General features: G+C 45.9%; 1 protein-coding gene across 3 annotated transcripts in view; it reads left to right on the top strand.

Annotated features, from left to right (window-relative positions):
- The window catches only part of RCC2 (regulator of chromosome condensation 2), a 38222-nt gene that overhangs the window by 7804 nt on the left and 14156 nt on the right, over positions 1 to 16262 (top strand). For all 3 annotated transcript variants that reach the window (XM_037881034.2, XM_043531652.1, XM_043531653.1), the window contains 4 exons: positions 3463 to 3556; positions 11593 to 11736; positions 12507 to 12638; positions 14519 to 14607. In XM_037881034.2, coding sequence (XP_037736962.1) covers positions 3463 to 3556; positions 11593 to 11736; positions 12507 to 12638; positions 14519 to 14607 — 459 coding nt within the window. The remainder of the gene's footprint in view (positions 1 to 3462; positions 3557 to 11592; positions 11737 to 12506; positions 12639 to 14518; positions 14608 to 16262) is intronic.

Here is a 16262-nt window from a genome sequence, read left to right as displayed (position 1 = left end):
CAGTCACTGTGAGAAGCATCTGTAATTACTGCAGTGTATTAAATTTAAAACACTCTCTTTTTTTTTCTTTGTTAGCATGGTTCCTAAAGTATCTGCAGTCAAGCTGTTGTTTGGTAGCATTGTCCAGATTCTGATTGTGTGATGGCAGCAGAATTTCTTGGTTTCTGAATGCTGAGTGATGTGCTAGCCATGTCGTTCAGTACCAGACCGGTTCTCCATCGTTCCCGATGTGGTACAGCATCAAATACTCAATTGATTTGAGTGGACATCCTATGGGAAACCGCTGCTAGAAAACAAGGTTTCAGAGTAACAGCCGTGTTAGTCTGTATTCGCAAAAAGAAAAGGAGTACTTGTGGCACCTTAGAGACTAACCAATTTATTTGAGCATAAGCTCCGATGAAGTGAGCTGTAGCTCACGAAAGCTTATGCTCAGATAAATTGGTTAGTCTCTAAGGTGCCACAAGTACTCCTTTTCTTTTTGCTAGAAAACAAGTTTTTCTCCTTTGCTCTATTTCCTGATCCATTTGGCAGACCAGGAAGTTGTAGGAGTAAAGTCAGTTGAACCTACAGAGGGGTTTGCCTCAGGAAGAAGTTCCTGTTTCTTAAGACAGATGCTTTGATGTAACATGTATCCAGGAAGCTTAGGCTCTGGAATCCCTGCTACAGAAATAAAATTCATGGCCTATCAGTTAAAGGAAAAGGGGGACAGAGAAAATTGGGCGTGATCTGAAATAGTGGGAGCGTTTGAAAGGCTTGTGGTTCTAATCTCTCTGATAAAGATCTTTAAGTAATTTAAATGGAGTTTAGGTGGCTTCCCTGTCAGATTCTTGGGCTGTTTCTCTTCCTTTTCAAGGGTGTCTGTGTCGAACCCTCCCTCTCCCACCAGCTGTTTGTTACAGAAGTGTGCTGTAATGTTGGCTTTTAGCTGTGTACTTGGGGAGCAAAACCAAATGGATGCATAATTTCCCCAGCCTTGTAAAAGTCAGAGGCCATCGTTTGAAGCATTCTCTTGTGGGGCATTCTATTTTAGTTTGTAAGTTGCCAACCAAAGGTCAGGGGTTTTATATTATCAGTGATTGCAAACATAATGACTGGGATGTTCAAAGGAGCTTTAAGGAGTTAAGCCCCCAGCTCCTATTGTATTTCAGGGTTGGTTGGGTATCTAAATACCTTAGCTCCTTTGAAAATCCCAACCAATCACTTAAATTTAAGCTCCAGAATTCTTGTTCCCACTCTTATTTTTTAAACCTTCTTAACATGGGTAAGTTCAGTCCTGTGGAGCGGGGGATTCATTTGCCTTTGTGAGTGGCATATGGACAGCATTGCAGGATGGATGATGCTGGCTTTTGTTTTCTGAGCTGTGTGCGTATTCGGTGCATAAAGGGCTGGATTTTTCAAAGGTGCTGAGTACCCACTTCTTCCAGGCTGCAGCTGGAGACATGTAAGCCCCGCGCTTGAGAAAATCAGGACCACAGCTTTGAATATGACTATGCTATGTCAGCTGTAAAGCGTCGGATTTTTAAGGCTGGAGAGTCTCTGTTCCCCAAGGAACTTGAGGTTCCGAAAAAACTCAGTTGGTCCTTTTGTTGCTGATTAGTTCAGAATAAGTGATCTGACTAGAAAGCCTGCTTTCTTGCTTTTTGGGGCTGCCAGGAAGTGCTGTGGGATGCAATCAGTTCTCCTGAGAGCAGGAGTGCTGTGGGGTGATGCTCGGAGTGGGGGGTGAGATGGCGGTGGGCTCTGAAGAGAGTCCCATCTTGACTTGGCTAGATTGTCGGGCTCAACGGGTAGTGATCAATGGCTCCATGTCTAGATGGCAGCCGGTATCAAGTGGAGTGCCCCAAGGGTCGGTCCTGGGGCTGGTTTTGTTCAATATCTTCATAAATGATCTGGAGGATGGTGTGGATTGCACTCTCAGCAAATTTTCGGATGATACTAAACTAGGAGGAGTGGTAGATACAGTGGCAGGTAGGGATATGATACAGAGGGACCTAGACAAATTGGAGGATTGGGCCAAAAGAAATCTGATGAGGTTCAACAAGGATAAGTGCAGGGTCCTGCACTTAGGACGGAAGAATCCAAGGCACCGCTACAGACTAGGGACCGAATGGCTCGGCAGCAGTTCTGCGGAAAAGGACCTAGGGGTGACAGTGGACGAGAAGCTGGATATGAGTCAACAGTGTGCCCTTGTTGCCAAGAAGGCCAATGGCATTTTGGGATGTATAAGTAGGGGCATTGCCAGCAGATCGAGGGACGTGATCGTTCCCCTCTATTCGACACTGGTGAGGCCTCATCTGGAGTACTGTGTCCAGTTTTGGGCCCCACACTACAAGAAGGATGTGGAAAAATTGGAGAGAGTCCAGCGAAGGGCAACAAAGATGATTAGGGGTCTGGAACACATGACTTATGAGGAGAGGCTGAGGGAGCTGGGATTGTTTAGTCTGCAGAAGAGAAAAATGAGGGGGGGATTTGATAGCTGGTTTCAACTACCTGAGAGGTGGTTCCAGAGAGGATGGTTCTAGACTATTCTCAGTGGTAGAAGATGACAGGACAAGGAGTAATGGTCTCAAGTTGCAGTGAGGGAGGTTTAGGCTGGATATTAGGAAAAACTTTTTCACTAGGAGGATGGTGAAACGCTGGAATGCGTTACCTAGGGAGGTGGTAGAATCTCCTTCCTTAGAAGTTTTTAAGGTCAGGCTTGACAAAGCCCTGGCTGGGATGATTTAGTTGGGGATTGGTCCTGCTTTGAGCAGGTGGTTGGACTAGATGACGTCCTGAGGTCCCTTCCAACCCTGATATTCTATGATTCTATGACTTGTAGGATGATGGTCACAGTGGTGGGCCTCGCTTTGGGAGAATAAGGGCTAAGATGCAGTGGGCTGCCAGAATAAAGTGGGGGTGAAGGGAAAAGGTCCCTGACGTTAATGAAGGTTTGAATCCTGTGCATGGTGTATTTGACTCAACTCCCTGAACAACTGAAATCTTCAGCCTTAAGGAGCTAATATGTACAGTACAAAGTGTTACATCTGCTGTATCCTGATGTCTCTAGCCAGGACCTTTCTAATGGCCATCCAGTTTTAGTTTTTGTTTTTTTAAACTATAGGCCAGTTTTATTGGAGTTTATCCTCTCTCGGTACTATGAATGTAACTTGCAAATACCTGTACTGATCGTTAGTTGCTGCAATGCATTTGGTATGAATCTTCACCAGATTTTGAAAAAGCAAAATCAGTCTAAAAATAAACCATAGGTATAACTGCCCTGCTACAGGCCGCCATGCTATTTCGTGCAATAAAACACTCCACGATTGCCCGGAGCATCTAAATGAACGGTAGCAATACTAACAAACTGTTTGATTTCATGCCACCTGCTCTCTCTGTATGCTGAGGTAATTGCAGAACAGTTGCAATTCGTATTTGTCTTTCCTGTCTGCTCACCTGATTGTTTCTCTTTACACCTGGCAGAAACTCGAAGGGTCCAAGTGCAAGGGGCAGCTTCTGATATTTGGAGCAACCAACTGGGACCTGATTGGCCGTAAAGAAGTGCCGAAACAGCAAGGTAGGAGAAGCTAAGCAACATATGTGTCTGAGTGGCCCATTGTGGATAAAATGACCATATTAACGATATGTCTGCACTGCAATCAGGAGGTGTGATTGCAGCTGGTGTAAGCATAGCTGATCTGTAGTGTCTCCTCCTGTAGTGTCTCGGGGGGAGGGATAGCTCAGTGGTTTGAGCATTGGCCTGCTAAACCCATGGTTGTGTGTTCAATCCTTGAGGGGGCCATTTAGGGATCTGAGGCATAAATTGGGGACTGGTCCTGCTTTGAGCAGGGGGTTGGACTAGATGACCTCCTGAGGTCCCTTCCAACCCTGATATTCTATGATTGCAGTGTAGACATACCCTTTAGGCGACAAGCCTGATGTCTGTTGCTTGTCTCTCTTTCTACTGTCCCCATACCAAAAACAGTCACGCTCTGAAAATCTTTTACATAGTCAGGACTAAGCCCTTGGAAAGGAGGAAGATGCAGTCTTAAAACTGACATTCTTGACCAAAGAATGACCTGCAAAGGAATTAAAATACCAAAGCAGTGTCTGAGAGAATTGTGGTTTGCCGTAAGGCATTGTCCAAGCTAGAATCTGCCTACCGCCAAACTGTCGGAGTGCAATGAGATCGTTAATCACCAGCAGTAGACATCATCACAACGTTGTCTCATCTGAAAGGGGGCGCCATGACCAGTACATTTCCCCCATTGTACCATGCTTGGAGTATTTGTTCAGTGCCAGCTCAGAGGGAAGCATGCCACCGGCATCCCTTCCTTGGAGATCTCCTGGTCTGATTTTTGACAAGCTCAACCATACAGACTCATACAAGCGTCTCTGCCGAAGACACAATGACCGTAGCTCAACATCTGTGGTATCTGTGAGGTTGACGACCTACAGTGCTTCCTCTAATTTTTCCCACCCATGTGCGGAATGAATTTTGTTATGTGCACCAATATGGAGGTGAAGTGTGACGTGTCCCTTTCAGAGTGGAGCACATAACAAAATTCATGTGGTGGGAGTGGGGTCAAGGGGTTCGGAGTGTGGGATGGGGCTCAGGGCTGGGGAAGAGGGTTGGGGTGCAGGGGTGTGAGGGCTCCGGCTGGGGGTGCAGCTTCTAGGATGGGGCTGGGGATGAGGGGTTTGGGGTGCAGGAGGGTGCTTTGGGGCTACAGCAGGGAGAGAGGACCTCCCCCCCGGCCAGCTCTCTCTCCTTGTAGCAGCACCTGGGCTGGGGCTGCAGGATAGGCGCCCCTCGCCCGGCCCCAGTAGGTCCAGGCCGCATTTTCCGGGGGGGCAGGCCAGCGCAGGTTGGGGGCTGGGCTAGGTTGGGGGCGGGGCTTCCCTTCCCTGGCCCCAGCAGGTCCCTGAGCGGGTTCACGGCGCTCATAGGCTGCTGCGCGGCCATGCAGCTTACAGGGAACTTAAGCGATCTAGAATATTTCATGGATGCCGGATAGCTTTCACTCCGGCACTTGTTGGAAAGTTAGGCCAAAGCTCCTGGAACACAGCCCTGCATTAATGCACCTTTTGCTTTCAACGGCAGCATGTGGGGCAATGCGGAGTGGAAACATTTGAAGTCCTAAACATTCTGAACAAGGGCTGGTCGAGGAGTGAGTTTGCTTCCTCTTTCTCCAGTCTGTGCAATGTGCCTATTCTCAGCCAGCAACAAGTGGGTCTGATCCTCCTGTTGGATACGGGAATCCCTGTATCCTGTAAAGCTGCTAGGGGGACAGGCACTCCTGTTGACTTTTGCAACGCTCCAAAAATTCATATCCGTGATCGGAATCTAGCCGGAGAGCCATTTGAAGCCAAATGTACGACGTCAGTGCTTTGCTGGGAGCTCTCTCTGTTATTGTGGTTAGATGACTTAGAGGGCTCCTGTGAGGCATATGGCTTCTTGCTTCTTCATGTGAAGATACTGAATTCTAGGTGTCTGTATTTGAGGCACTGCTGCTGCAAGAAATTGCAGCATAGCAGATCAGTGGCCACTTATTTGTAAAACACCCTTTGATTTTTAACAGCCTCTGAATGTTGTCCGTATATAGCCATGTGGATCACTTATTGGCATGCCTTAGGAAAGAAGAACAGGTGATGAACAAGAGCTTAAAATATTTCTAAAAAGAAAAGGAGTACTTGTGGCACCTTAGAGACTAACCAGTTTATTTGAGCATGAGCTTTCGTGAGCTACAGCTCACTTCATCGGATGCATAGCATATCGTGGAAACTGCAGAAGACATTATATACACACAGAGACCATGAAACAAAACTTCCTCCCACCCCACTCCCCTGCTGGCAACAGCTTATCTAAAGTGATCATCAAGTGGAGCCATTTCCAGCACAAATCCAGGTTTTCTCACTCTTCCCCCCCCCCCCCCCCCCCACACACACATACAAACTCACTCTCCTGCTGGCAACAGCCCATCCCCCTTTGAAACCCCTCTTTATAATGCGCATGATAATCAAGGTGGGTCACCTCCAGCACTAATCCAGGTTTTCTCACCCCCCCCCCAACACCCCCCCCCTTTCCAAAAACCACACATTTCCACACAAAACCAAATATTTCTGGTACTTAGAGTTGTTTGGGGCGTGAAATGATAGGAATGCAACAACAGCAAGGTGATCAGACTAAGAAACAATGGTTGAGGACTTGCCCTGATTTGACCATCTGGGGGAAAACTTGTTTTCTAAAATGTTACAAAAAGTGCTGTGGGGGAAAAATGTGTGCTTTTCTTCATTATAAAATGTTTAACGTAATTATGTAACCTTGTAGAGATGTGGAAGAGGTCATGCTTTCTATGAAAGACAACACCAGGGTCCAATATATGTACTGATGGCCTGATTTCCAGAGTTGTTTAGCACTTCTGAATACCAGACCAGGCATTCATTGAAATATTCTCTTTAAAGGCTGACTTGTGGAATTGGGTTCTCAGTATCCTGTGAGAATGAAGGACAAAGACACCTTCTCCACTGACCTTGAGAACTCATAGCCTGTCTGTTATCAGGAGGTTGCCTCCTTGTCTGTACTCACAGTGAGTTCTTTGTTTCGTCTCTCACTTAAAGGCAAACTGCACCTATTGTGCTCAGCTCAGTAGTCTAGATGTTCAAAGGAAAAAGCATTTCTTGCTCTGGAAAATTAGGAAATGTGTGGATTTTTTAAAATCTGTAATTAGTTAGCATTTCTGAACCTTGGACTGAAGACCGCCATCAGAGGAGGGTGGTGCAGTGTTTAGAGCACTAGCCTAGGACTTGAGAGACCTGGGTTTGAGTCTCTGCTGTGCCACAGACTTCCTGTGACACCTTAGGCAAGTCACTTAATCTCTCCGGGCCTCAGTTCTGTGTCTGTACAATGGGGATAAAAGCCCTGCCCTTCCTCATGTGGGGGATGGGGTTGTGAGGATAAATGCGTTAAAGATTGAGATGCACTCAGATACTGTGATAACAGGGGCCATAAAGTGCCCCAGAATAGCTAGATCCTGCTGATGTTCAGTGATGCTTACGGCATGGAGAGCCCTGTGGGTTAGACCTTCCAATAATGGCTTGCCAAACCGTCAGAACTCTGCTATTCAAACAAACGACTGATTTTTCAGACTGCTAAATGAACATCAAAATGGGTTTATAGTCTTTGGAGTGTGGGGATCTGCAAAGCAAAGGTCACATGACGGCACCTTTCAGCAAGGTGGCTGCCTCCAGTAGGCTCAAACATGACAATTGTTGCTAATCATTTATAATATTAATAATACCTCACTTTTATCTAGCATGTCTCATCTATGTACCTCAAAGTCCTTTACAAAGGAGATCGGGATCATTATCCCCATTTTACAGATGGGGAAACTGAGGCACAGAGAGCGGGGCGGGAGGGGAAGTGACCTGCCCAAGGCCATCCAGCAAGTCAATGGAAGAGTCAGGAATAAGACCTGGGTTCTCCTGAGTCCCAGTCCAGCACTCTGTCCGCAGTGTAACTTTTCTTGCCATTGATTCCTGGTAACAAGTGATTCTTACCTTGTGGAGTCAGACGGTTGGACTGAGTAAAATCAGCGTAACTTTCTGTTGTTGTTGTTTATCTCCATGGTAGTGCCTAGTGGATCCAACCAAGATCACAGCCCAGTTTTGCTGTGTGCTGTACAGACACCTAGTACGAGACATCTCTGCCGTGAAGAGCGTGCAGTCTAAATGGAGGAGTCAGACAAAGGATGGAAAGGGACATGGGGCAGAGGGAGGTGAAGCAACACTTGCCCAAAGACACGCAGCACATCAGCGGCAGAGCTAACAATGGAACCCAGATCTCCTTAGGTCCTAGTCTAATGCTTCTCCATCTAGACCATGCTACCTTGATTCTAAATCTTTTGTTATCATTTTGACTATTGTACTGTCTCTAGAGCCTCCGAGCTGAGACCGGTTGAGATGTTCAAAGTCAGTTAGGGCAGGGTTTCTCCACCCGTGGGTCGGGACCCAAAATCGGGTCTCCAGAATGTTTCCCAGGGTCGCTTGGCAGCTCCTTTGGCCCCTGTCCCATGAGGGTGGCTCGGCTCGCCTCCCTGCTCCAGGCAGTGCAGCCCCTGGGGTCCAAGTGCCACTTGGGTTTGGCCCAGCCGTCATGATGATGGAATCTGGGTAGGCCAAATTTGAGTGAGTGGCACTGCAACCCCATGAGCCAGGTCACCAAGGGGGCCAAACCTGAGCGGCGCTACAACCCCAGAGGTTGCAACACCCGGAGCAGAGAGCCAAGTCCAGCCAGCCCCACAGCACAGGAGCCACCACTATGGGGTGAGTGCTGGGCAGGATCTGACAAAAACCACCCCAGGGCCCCCCCCCCGAGACTATTTACTCAGTTGCGACAGGCCATAACCATTTACAAATGGGTCCTGAGCTCAAAAAGGTTGAGAACCACTAAGTTAGGCGATTTAGGCACGCAGCTCCCACCAAGTTTAACGGGAGTTGTGTAGTTAAATGCACTAGTTGGCTTTGTAAATTTCGAGGGCAGCAATGAACAGACATCCTCCATCCCAGTTAGTCAGAACAGTTAGTGCAATTCAGTAGACACTGACAGATGTAAGCCATACCAGAGGGAATTAAAAACCACAGTTAAACTGCATTCCAGAGTTGTTAGCAGATACACCCTTTTTAAATGGTGTAAAATAGACCAGTCCTGCTTGATTTCTGTCATCCGAGATAAGCATGTACAAACCACTCCTGTTGTTTCTCTTCTCCACGTTTGGAACCCACTGGCCATTGCTGCATATGTCTAGTTTCACTACCCCCGTGGTAAACGGCATCTTGAAATAGAGATGATTCCTCAAATAATTAAAATGGGGGGAAGTGCTTACCTCAGTAATCTGTCAGTCATTCAGCTTCTTTGCGTTAATCCAGTCCGCTCTGAGTCCTCTCCCTCCAAAGTGCTCTGTTCAGTGGCATATCCTCTAGTGCTAGTGTGGTCCCTTACGGTATCCCACCACTTATCCTTGTTGGCCTCTTTGTTTTTTCCTTCAGTCTTGATCTGTGGGACTACATGTTATTAGGAATGCACTTTACCTGTCCAAACCATCTGAGCCTGCATTCCCTCATTTTTTTTCACTGTTACTTTGAGCACATCTCTACCATGCACATTCCTCCCGTGGTCTTTCTTGCTTATACCATTTATCCATCTTAACTTCTTGTGGAACAGATTGTTTGCTCATGTTTCTTCTGTTGCGTAACACTGAGTATTTGGTATTTGTGAAACACCATTTGATTTTTAACAGCCTCTGAATGTTGTCAGTATATAGCTATGCGTATCAGCCATACATTTAAAACTGGATGGACCACCATTTTTTAGACTTTCCCTTTAATCTTACTGGTATCTTCCTGTCACATACGACACCACTTCTCTCTCTCTCCATGTGAGCTGGGTTTTATTATCCTACTTCTAATTTTGTCCTCCGTTTCCCCATTTTCCCAGAATCTGGATCCCAGATACTTGAAACTTTGTATTTTTGGTATTGTCTGCCCATCTGGTTTCAAGGATAATTCTTCAGTGTTCATATTACTGAAATTACACATCATATATTCTGTTTTTCCTCTGTTAATTTTGAGTCAATGTTTCTCCGGCACATCTCTGTATTCATCAATACCCTCTTCTATGCAGTGAAGAGAAAGATAGTTTCGAATATCCTCTGCAAATAACATGTACCAAGGTGCCTCTTTCTGTGCTCTTTCTGAGAGTATCCAGGGCAAGTATAGACAGCATCCTCATCATTCAACGTTTGTAGCTAAAACAGACAGACATAATAATTACAGGTTTCAGAGTAGTAGCCATGTTAGTCTGTATCTGCAAGGAGAACAGGAGTACTTGTGGCACCTTAGAGACCAACAAATTTATTTGAGCATCAGCTTTCATGGGCTACCGCCCACTTCATCGGATGCATAGAATGGAACATATAGTAAGAAGATAGATATATAGATACAGAGAACATGAAAAGGTGGAGTAAGAGGCTAATTAATTAAGATGAGCTATTATCAGCAGGAGAAAAAAACTTTTGTAGTGATAATCAAGATGGCACATTTAGACAGTTGACAAGAAGGTGTGAGGATACTTAACATGGGGAAATAGATTCAGTATGGGTAATGACCCAGCCACTCCCAGTCTCTATTGAAACCCAAGTTCATGGTATCTAGTTTGCATATTAATTCAAGCTCAGCAGTTTCTCGCTGAAGTCTGTTTTTGAAGCTTTTCTGTTGCAAAATTGCCACAATTAATAATAATAATAATTAATAATAATTGGTAGCTGTCATTATTGCCAACTGCCAGTCTCTAACAAACTCCTCTGTGGTATTCTCAATCACATTTCACACACAGACTGCAGAGTTTGTGACTAGGAAGCCCAACAAAAAAATGCAAGTTCTGCAGTGCTTTGCACACTTATAATGCTTTCAACTAATGAATTAAGCCTCATAATACCCCTGTGATGTGGTGGAGGTGTTTTTTAAAAAAATAAAATAAAATGCAATGACAAAGCATTTAAAAGTGCATGAAATTGTTTAGAGCCCAAGATATGAGCTTATTGTAAATCTAAATAATACAGTGTCGTAACTACAGTGCTTTGTGGTGGTAGATCATTAGCAAAGAAGGGCTAAAGGCATAAAGGAAGATGGATAGAACAAACAAGATCTAATATGCATAGAGTGGAGTGTATCCATCAGAACTCAGTTTGTAGGTAGTGCACTTCATCAGTCAGAGGCTCTCATTCCTGGTGCTGAATGCCTCAGCTAACATTGAAGTCAGTGGGTGCTTGATATGTTGCAGGATTTAACCCTTTGTTCCTTATGTGTAAAATTGGACAATCTGTAGGTACCCAGCTGGGTGCCGTGAAGCTAAACTCACTGATGTTTGCAAAGCACTTTGAGATCCCTGGATAGAGATGCTGTATTACAGCCCCATTATACTTATGGGGAGAATTAAGACATGAAAGATCAAGTGACTCCTGAAGTCATTTGTCATTCACTATTTTCAAGCCTCATTGTGTGGTATGGTCAAAGCCACCTAAGTAGGATGCGGGTAATTGCAACAGTGATTTTAATTGGCTCACTGAGGTCCCCCATTCTTTCTCTAGCTCTGTCGCTTTGTCAGGGTGCCTGTAATTGCTGGGGTTGCTTTGTTGGGTGGTTTTTGGTGTAATTACCCTCTTAATAGAAATCTGATGACTCTGAAAGGTCACAAATCTCCTGCGGTCCTTTCCCTCTTCCTGTCTTATGTTGACAACCAAGACTATCCTGTAGCGTGACAGAACACTGAGGTGAACATAAGATGTCAGTGGTCAACTGGAAGCTATTTTGGATTTCTGCAGTAGCAGGTACATAAAATATAACCATGAATCAGCTGAATGAGGTGAGTTGCAGGAACTACACAGCATAACCCTAAATTTTGGATAAACTCTGGGACAAAACTGAATCCACAAACCTGTTCCTATTTAAGTGGTTTTCTGTGTGGACAGTGACTTGTTAAGAGATGATTTTAGTGCACTTGCTGTTGACTTCATGTTATTTGTAAGACTTGTCTGTATTCCGCTTTCTCTACAGTGGCTTACCGTAACCTGGGCCAGAACTTGTGGGGGCCTCACAGGTATGGGTGTCTCTCAGGGATTCAGGTACGGACTGTGGTTTCTGGACCATGTGCAGCTCATAGTCTGCTCATCACCACAGAGGGGAAGCTCTGGAGCTGGGGTGAGTAGTATGCAAAAAGAGTGTGTATCAGTAACCCTTAGATCATGAATCAAGTAAAGATATTGCTGGCATAGAGGAAGGCAGTGGTCTCTGCACGGATCCTAAGATTATCAGCTGCCTGTATCGGAAGTGCTGAAAACGTGGCTCATTCAGAACTAGTTCCTGAAACAGCCTGGCTTCTGCCCTAGTTTTGAAGGGATATGTGGAACTAATTTGTACATTCCCCTAAACTCTTCTGTTAAGTGTTGGAGTCAAATAATCTAGCCTCTTTTCCCAGCTTCCACCAAGCGCACCAAACTTGCCTGGTGTGTCCAAAGAGCTGCCCTTGAAACAGAGTTCAGTGGGGCGGATTAGATCTTTGACAGCTAGCGGGTGACTTGCCCCTTGCTGTATATTGTGAATCCTGAGGAGACTAGTTCGGACGCACTAGAACGGCAGTTCTCCACCTTTTCCATATCATGTCTCCCACGCTTCAACTGGCAAAGCTTCAAGGCAGCCATAAGGAAAGGAAGTATGGTCACGCCCCTTTGAGACCCGTTGCTATCCCCAGGTTAGGAACTCGTACAATAGGCAAGCTCTGCTTGGGAAGGATGAAGGAGTAGATAAAGTTCAAAGGATTGTTTTTCCTAGCGTGAGGCCTGGTCACACTGAGAAGGGGTACAATGCAATGAGCAGGAAGAGGGATTGGAGTCTGTAGTATGTTCTTCCCCTTTAAAATTAAAGGTCATCACCTGCTCATGCGTGTTGTTTGTGTGCACACTTCTCTCTAGGTCGTAACGAGAAAGGGCAGCTGGGGCATGGAGATACCAAGCGTGTGGAGGCTCCAAAACTCATTGAAGTTCTCAGCAACGAGGTGATCGCATCAGCAGCTTGTGGACGGAACCACACGCTCGCTCTGACGGGTACGGGAGGCTGCTAGGAAAGAGGAATTGGGCTTGGGCTATCAATCTCCTTACAGGACCCTGCAGAATACTGGGGCATACAGGGAACTGGTGCATCAAATACTGATCCTCAGGAAATGCACCTGGGAATGAGAGAGAGAGAGCGCCTCGGGATCAAAAGACTTAAGGGTGAAATCCCAGTCCCATTGAAACAACACATGCATTACCTTCAATGGGGCCAGGATAGCACCTTAAGATTCCATCTCCCATTGGCACCTAGCCCTAGGTTATCAGAAGCGGATAGGGTCTTGGAAGCAGTACATTCAGCCCCTGGTGGGTAGCGGACGCCTTGGCTTGTGAAGGGATGCAAAGGGAGTCCTTGGCCGAGAGCTGTGCTGCAGGGTCTTGTGGTCAAAGGGATCCTAAAGAATATGAAGGCTATTGAAAATGGTCTCAGTCTTACTCCACTTCTGAAACTTCCGTCACTGGGCATGAAAGGAAAAGATACTTGAGGTTTGTCTGCGTGGCGCCACAGTCTGGACTACGGGGGTGTGAATTGTAGAGGGCTCTAAATGCCCATGGTAGACCCTGCTGGCACAATGATACCTAGTGCGTATTAATGTTTCAAGTGGGACTACATTAGTGCCTTTTAATTCACGCCAGCGGTGTCTACACGGGGCAATTAGAGTGACCCATATGAGCGTGCTCTACGTTTCATACCACAGTGAAATGTAAACAAGCCCTTTGTCTTGCTATTTAGAGCGTAAGGCATGGCCGCCTGTGCATGGCCCCTCCTGCAGATGACTATCTCGATAGCAGTGCTATAAAATGGTGATTATGCCGCCTTGTTGCTAATTTCTCTTACTGTGATACATTCCTTCTCTGGGCTGGGCTGTACTACAAAGTTACATCTGCTTAACTAAATTGCTCAAGGCTGAGAAAAGTTTCATGCCCTGTGTCCTGTAATGAAGCCAACTTTAGCCCGGGTGTAGATGCCGCTAGGTCGATAGTTCTTCCATCAGCCTAGCTACTGCCACGGAGAGGTGGATTTGCTGCAGTGACCGAACAGCCCCTTCCGTCGCTGTTGTCAGTGTCTACGTGCTACAGTGACTCAGCCGCACTGCTGAAGCCTTTCTAGTGGAGACCTAAGATTCTGGATGGCTTAAAGCTTATCTATGTGGGGGCCTGGCCTTCACTTAAAAGTTAGGCTGACATAAGTACGTAGATCAGGGCTGTGAAAAATCCATCCCTGTGTCTGGAATTTGGTGACCTGATCCGCACAGTAGATGTAGCTGTGTTGATGGAAGAATGCTTCTGTGGATGTAGCTACTGTTGTTCGGGGAGGTTGTGTCTGCACTGATGGGAGGAAAACCCCAGTGTGGCAGCATAGGCAGTGTCTACACTATAGGGTTAGGCCAGCATATCTATGGCCACAAAGCTATGCCAGTATAGTTCCCGCATACGTCTATGCTACAGAAGCACCCAGGAAAGTTAATCCAAATTAACTAAAGCTGTGAATTTAAAGTGGATTTGTTAAACTGCTGTGTGGATGCTCTTATTCAAAATTAAAGTGGCCTTAGAAGGGAATTAAGACAAACCAAATTAAGGCCATGTTAATTCCAAATAAGAGTGTCCACACAGGTTTAATACGATTTAGCTAATCCACATTCAAAGTCACTAAAGGTGTGAATTTTAAATAACTTTCTTGAGTGTCCCTCTGTAGACAACCGTAATGTTTGTTATGGGACAATATGCTTTAATTTAGCATGGTGCATTGGAATGACCATCTCCATTCTGTGTTAATGGTTTTCCAGCAACTCTGCATTAACATGGAGGTTTAAACTTCTCCCTTAACTGCCACCCCTCCTCCTTCCCCTGCATTTGTTTCCCTCTTGTTCCAGAGAGTGGCTCTGTATTTGCGTTTGGAGAGAACAAGATGGGACAGCTAGGTCTCGGCAATCAGACAGATGCAGTTCCAAGTCCCACTCAGGTACTTCTAACGCTCTTCTTTGGGTTTCCTCTGTCAGTCAACAGGTTCCTTAATTTCTCACGTTCTGGCTACCGCACTGGTGACCATTTTGGGGCCATATTGATCCTTAAAGCCAAATTGCTTGGACCTGGTTCCAGCAGGAGGAGCGAAGGTCGGGGGAGACATGGAATCTTCATCCAGAATAAAAATTCTGCCTTATATTTTCTTCTGTTTGTTATTTACTGACTTGGAAAATAAATAGACAAAATACATGATGTGATGCTATTTGCTGGACCAGTGGAAAAGCCCTATCCAAACTGAAGATTATACAGTGTTACCTGAGTCAATTTAAACCTGATGTCAGATTGGTACTGGCTAACATGGCTTACCTGGCCAATGTGGATGGTCCAGACCATTTTAAAGCCATGCTCTAGATTAGCTCCCTATGTAGTCTAGAATATAAATTACAAAGCCAGAAGAGGCCAGAGTGATCATTTAGATCCTCCCGTAACTTTTAAACATGGTTTTAAAATGTTGTTTTCCCCTCAATGGCCAGGCAATCCAGTGTTCAAACAGCTCAGCTGCTAGATTGGTCCCTGGTGTGGCTAGGGACTCAGAGCATCCCATGTGAGTTTTTGGACCGCCATAAATTGAATTTTTGGTAGACAGGCTCTCAGATTTTCATATCACAAAGTCAAAACAATGGTCAAATTGGTCGCCCATGGAGGAGATTACCTGTTCCGTAGCCATTTCCATTCTTGTCTTGGGAAGCAAAATGGATCAGGGAGGAGAGCTTTCACACCTCGGCTTGGAGATTAAACAGAGCCTGCCGCTGCCTTATAATCACTGGGATCCATTCTCTTATGGGTCTGGGCTGAAGACGTAAGAGCCAAAATATTGCCCCAGTCATGAAGTAAGTGAAGAGATCATCCAGCTGAGGGCAGAGTGGAAGTTTACCTGAGGAGCTGTCCTAAGAAACGCTTATAGTCTGTCTACACGGGAGCTGGCGGTGCAATTTCCAGCTCGAGTAGATATAACCTACTGTAACTCTGATGGAGCTGAAGTGCTAAAATACAAGTGTAGCCATCGTGGCGCAAGCAGCGGGAGGGGCTAGCCTAGCCACCGGAGAATGTACCTAGCAGCTCAGATGGGATTGTACTCGAGGCGGCTAGCCTCTCCCACCAGCTGGCTGCACTTCTGTTTTTAAGATGCTGGCTTGATCAGCGCTAGCGTGGGATGTCTCCTCAAGCCAGAACTTACACCCCCAACTCCAGGGTAGACACACCCTCAGTTCCTGTTTTCTCCTTCTCCCTTCATATTTCTGTGGGTTACTTATCAAATTGACCATTTCCCAAACCCCCTTTTTCCTCTTCCCCAATATCGGGACAGTTATTCAAATGACAGGCCAGGTTTCTTCAGTTAGGTTTGCACAATTTTGGATGTAAATTGGTACACACTAAACATAGCCACTTGGTGTATGCAAACGTCCTGCTTCACTGTACATGCAAATACCTGATTTGCCTGGGTAAGTTGGGCCTGGTATTTGCATGTGTGTCAGAAAACAACTGTGTGCCCCTTGAAAGCCTAGCCATGTATTTGCTCTGTGAATCTGGCAGTGCTCACTGGCAGCCTAGAAGGGGCACTTGAGTCACTCTGTTTCATCTGTTTCCAAATGC

This window comes from Chelonia mydas, chromosome 18 (assembly GCF_015237465.2).
Source record: "Chelonia mydas isolate rCheMyd1 chromosome 18, rCheMyd1.pri.v2, whole genome shotgun sequence".
Classification (NCBI taxonomy): Eukaryota; Metazoa; Chordata; order Testudines; family Cheloniidae; genus Chelonia; species Chelonia mydas.
The sequence above is the reverse complement of the archived record's forward strand: the minus strand, read 5'-3'. Positions and strand labels throughout refer to the sequence as shown.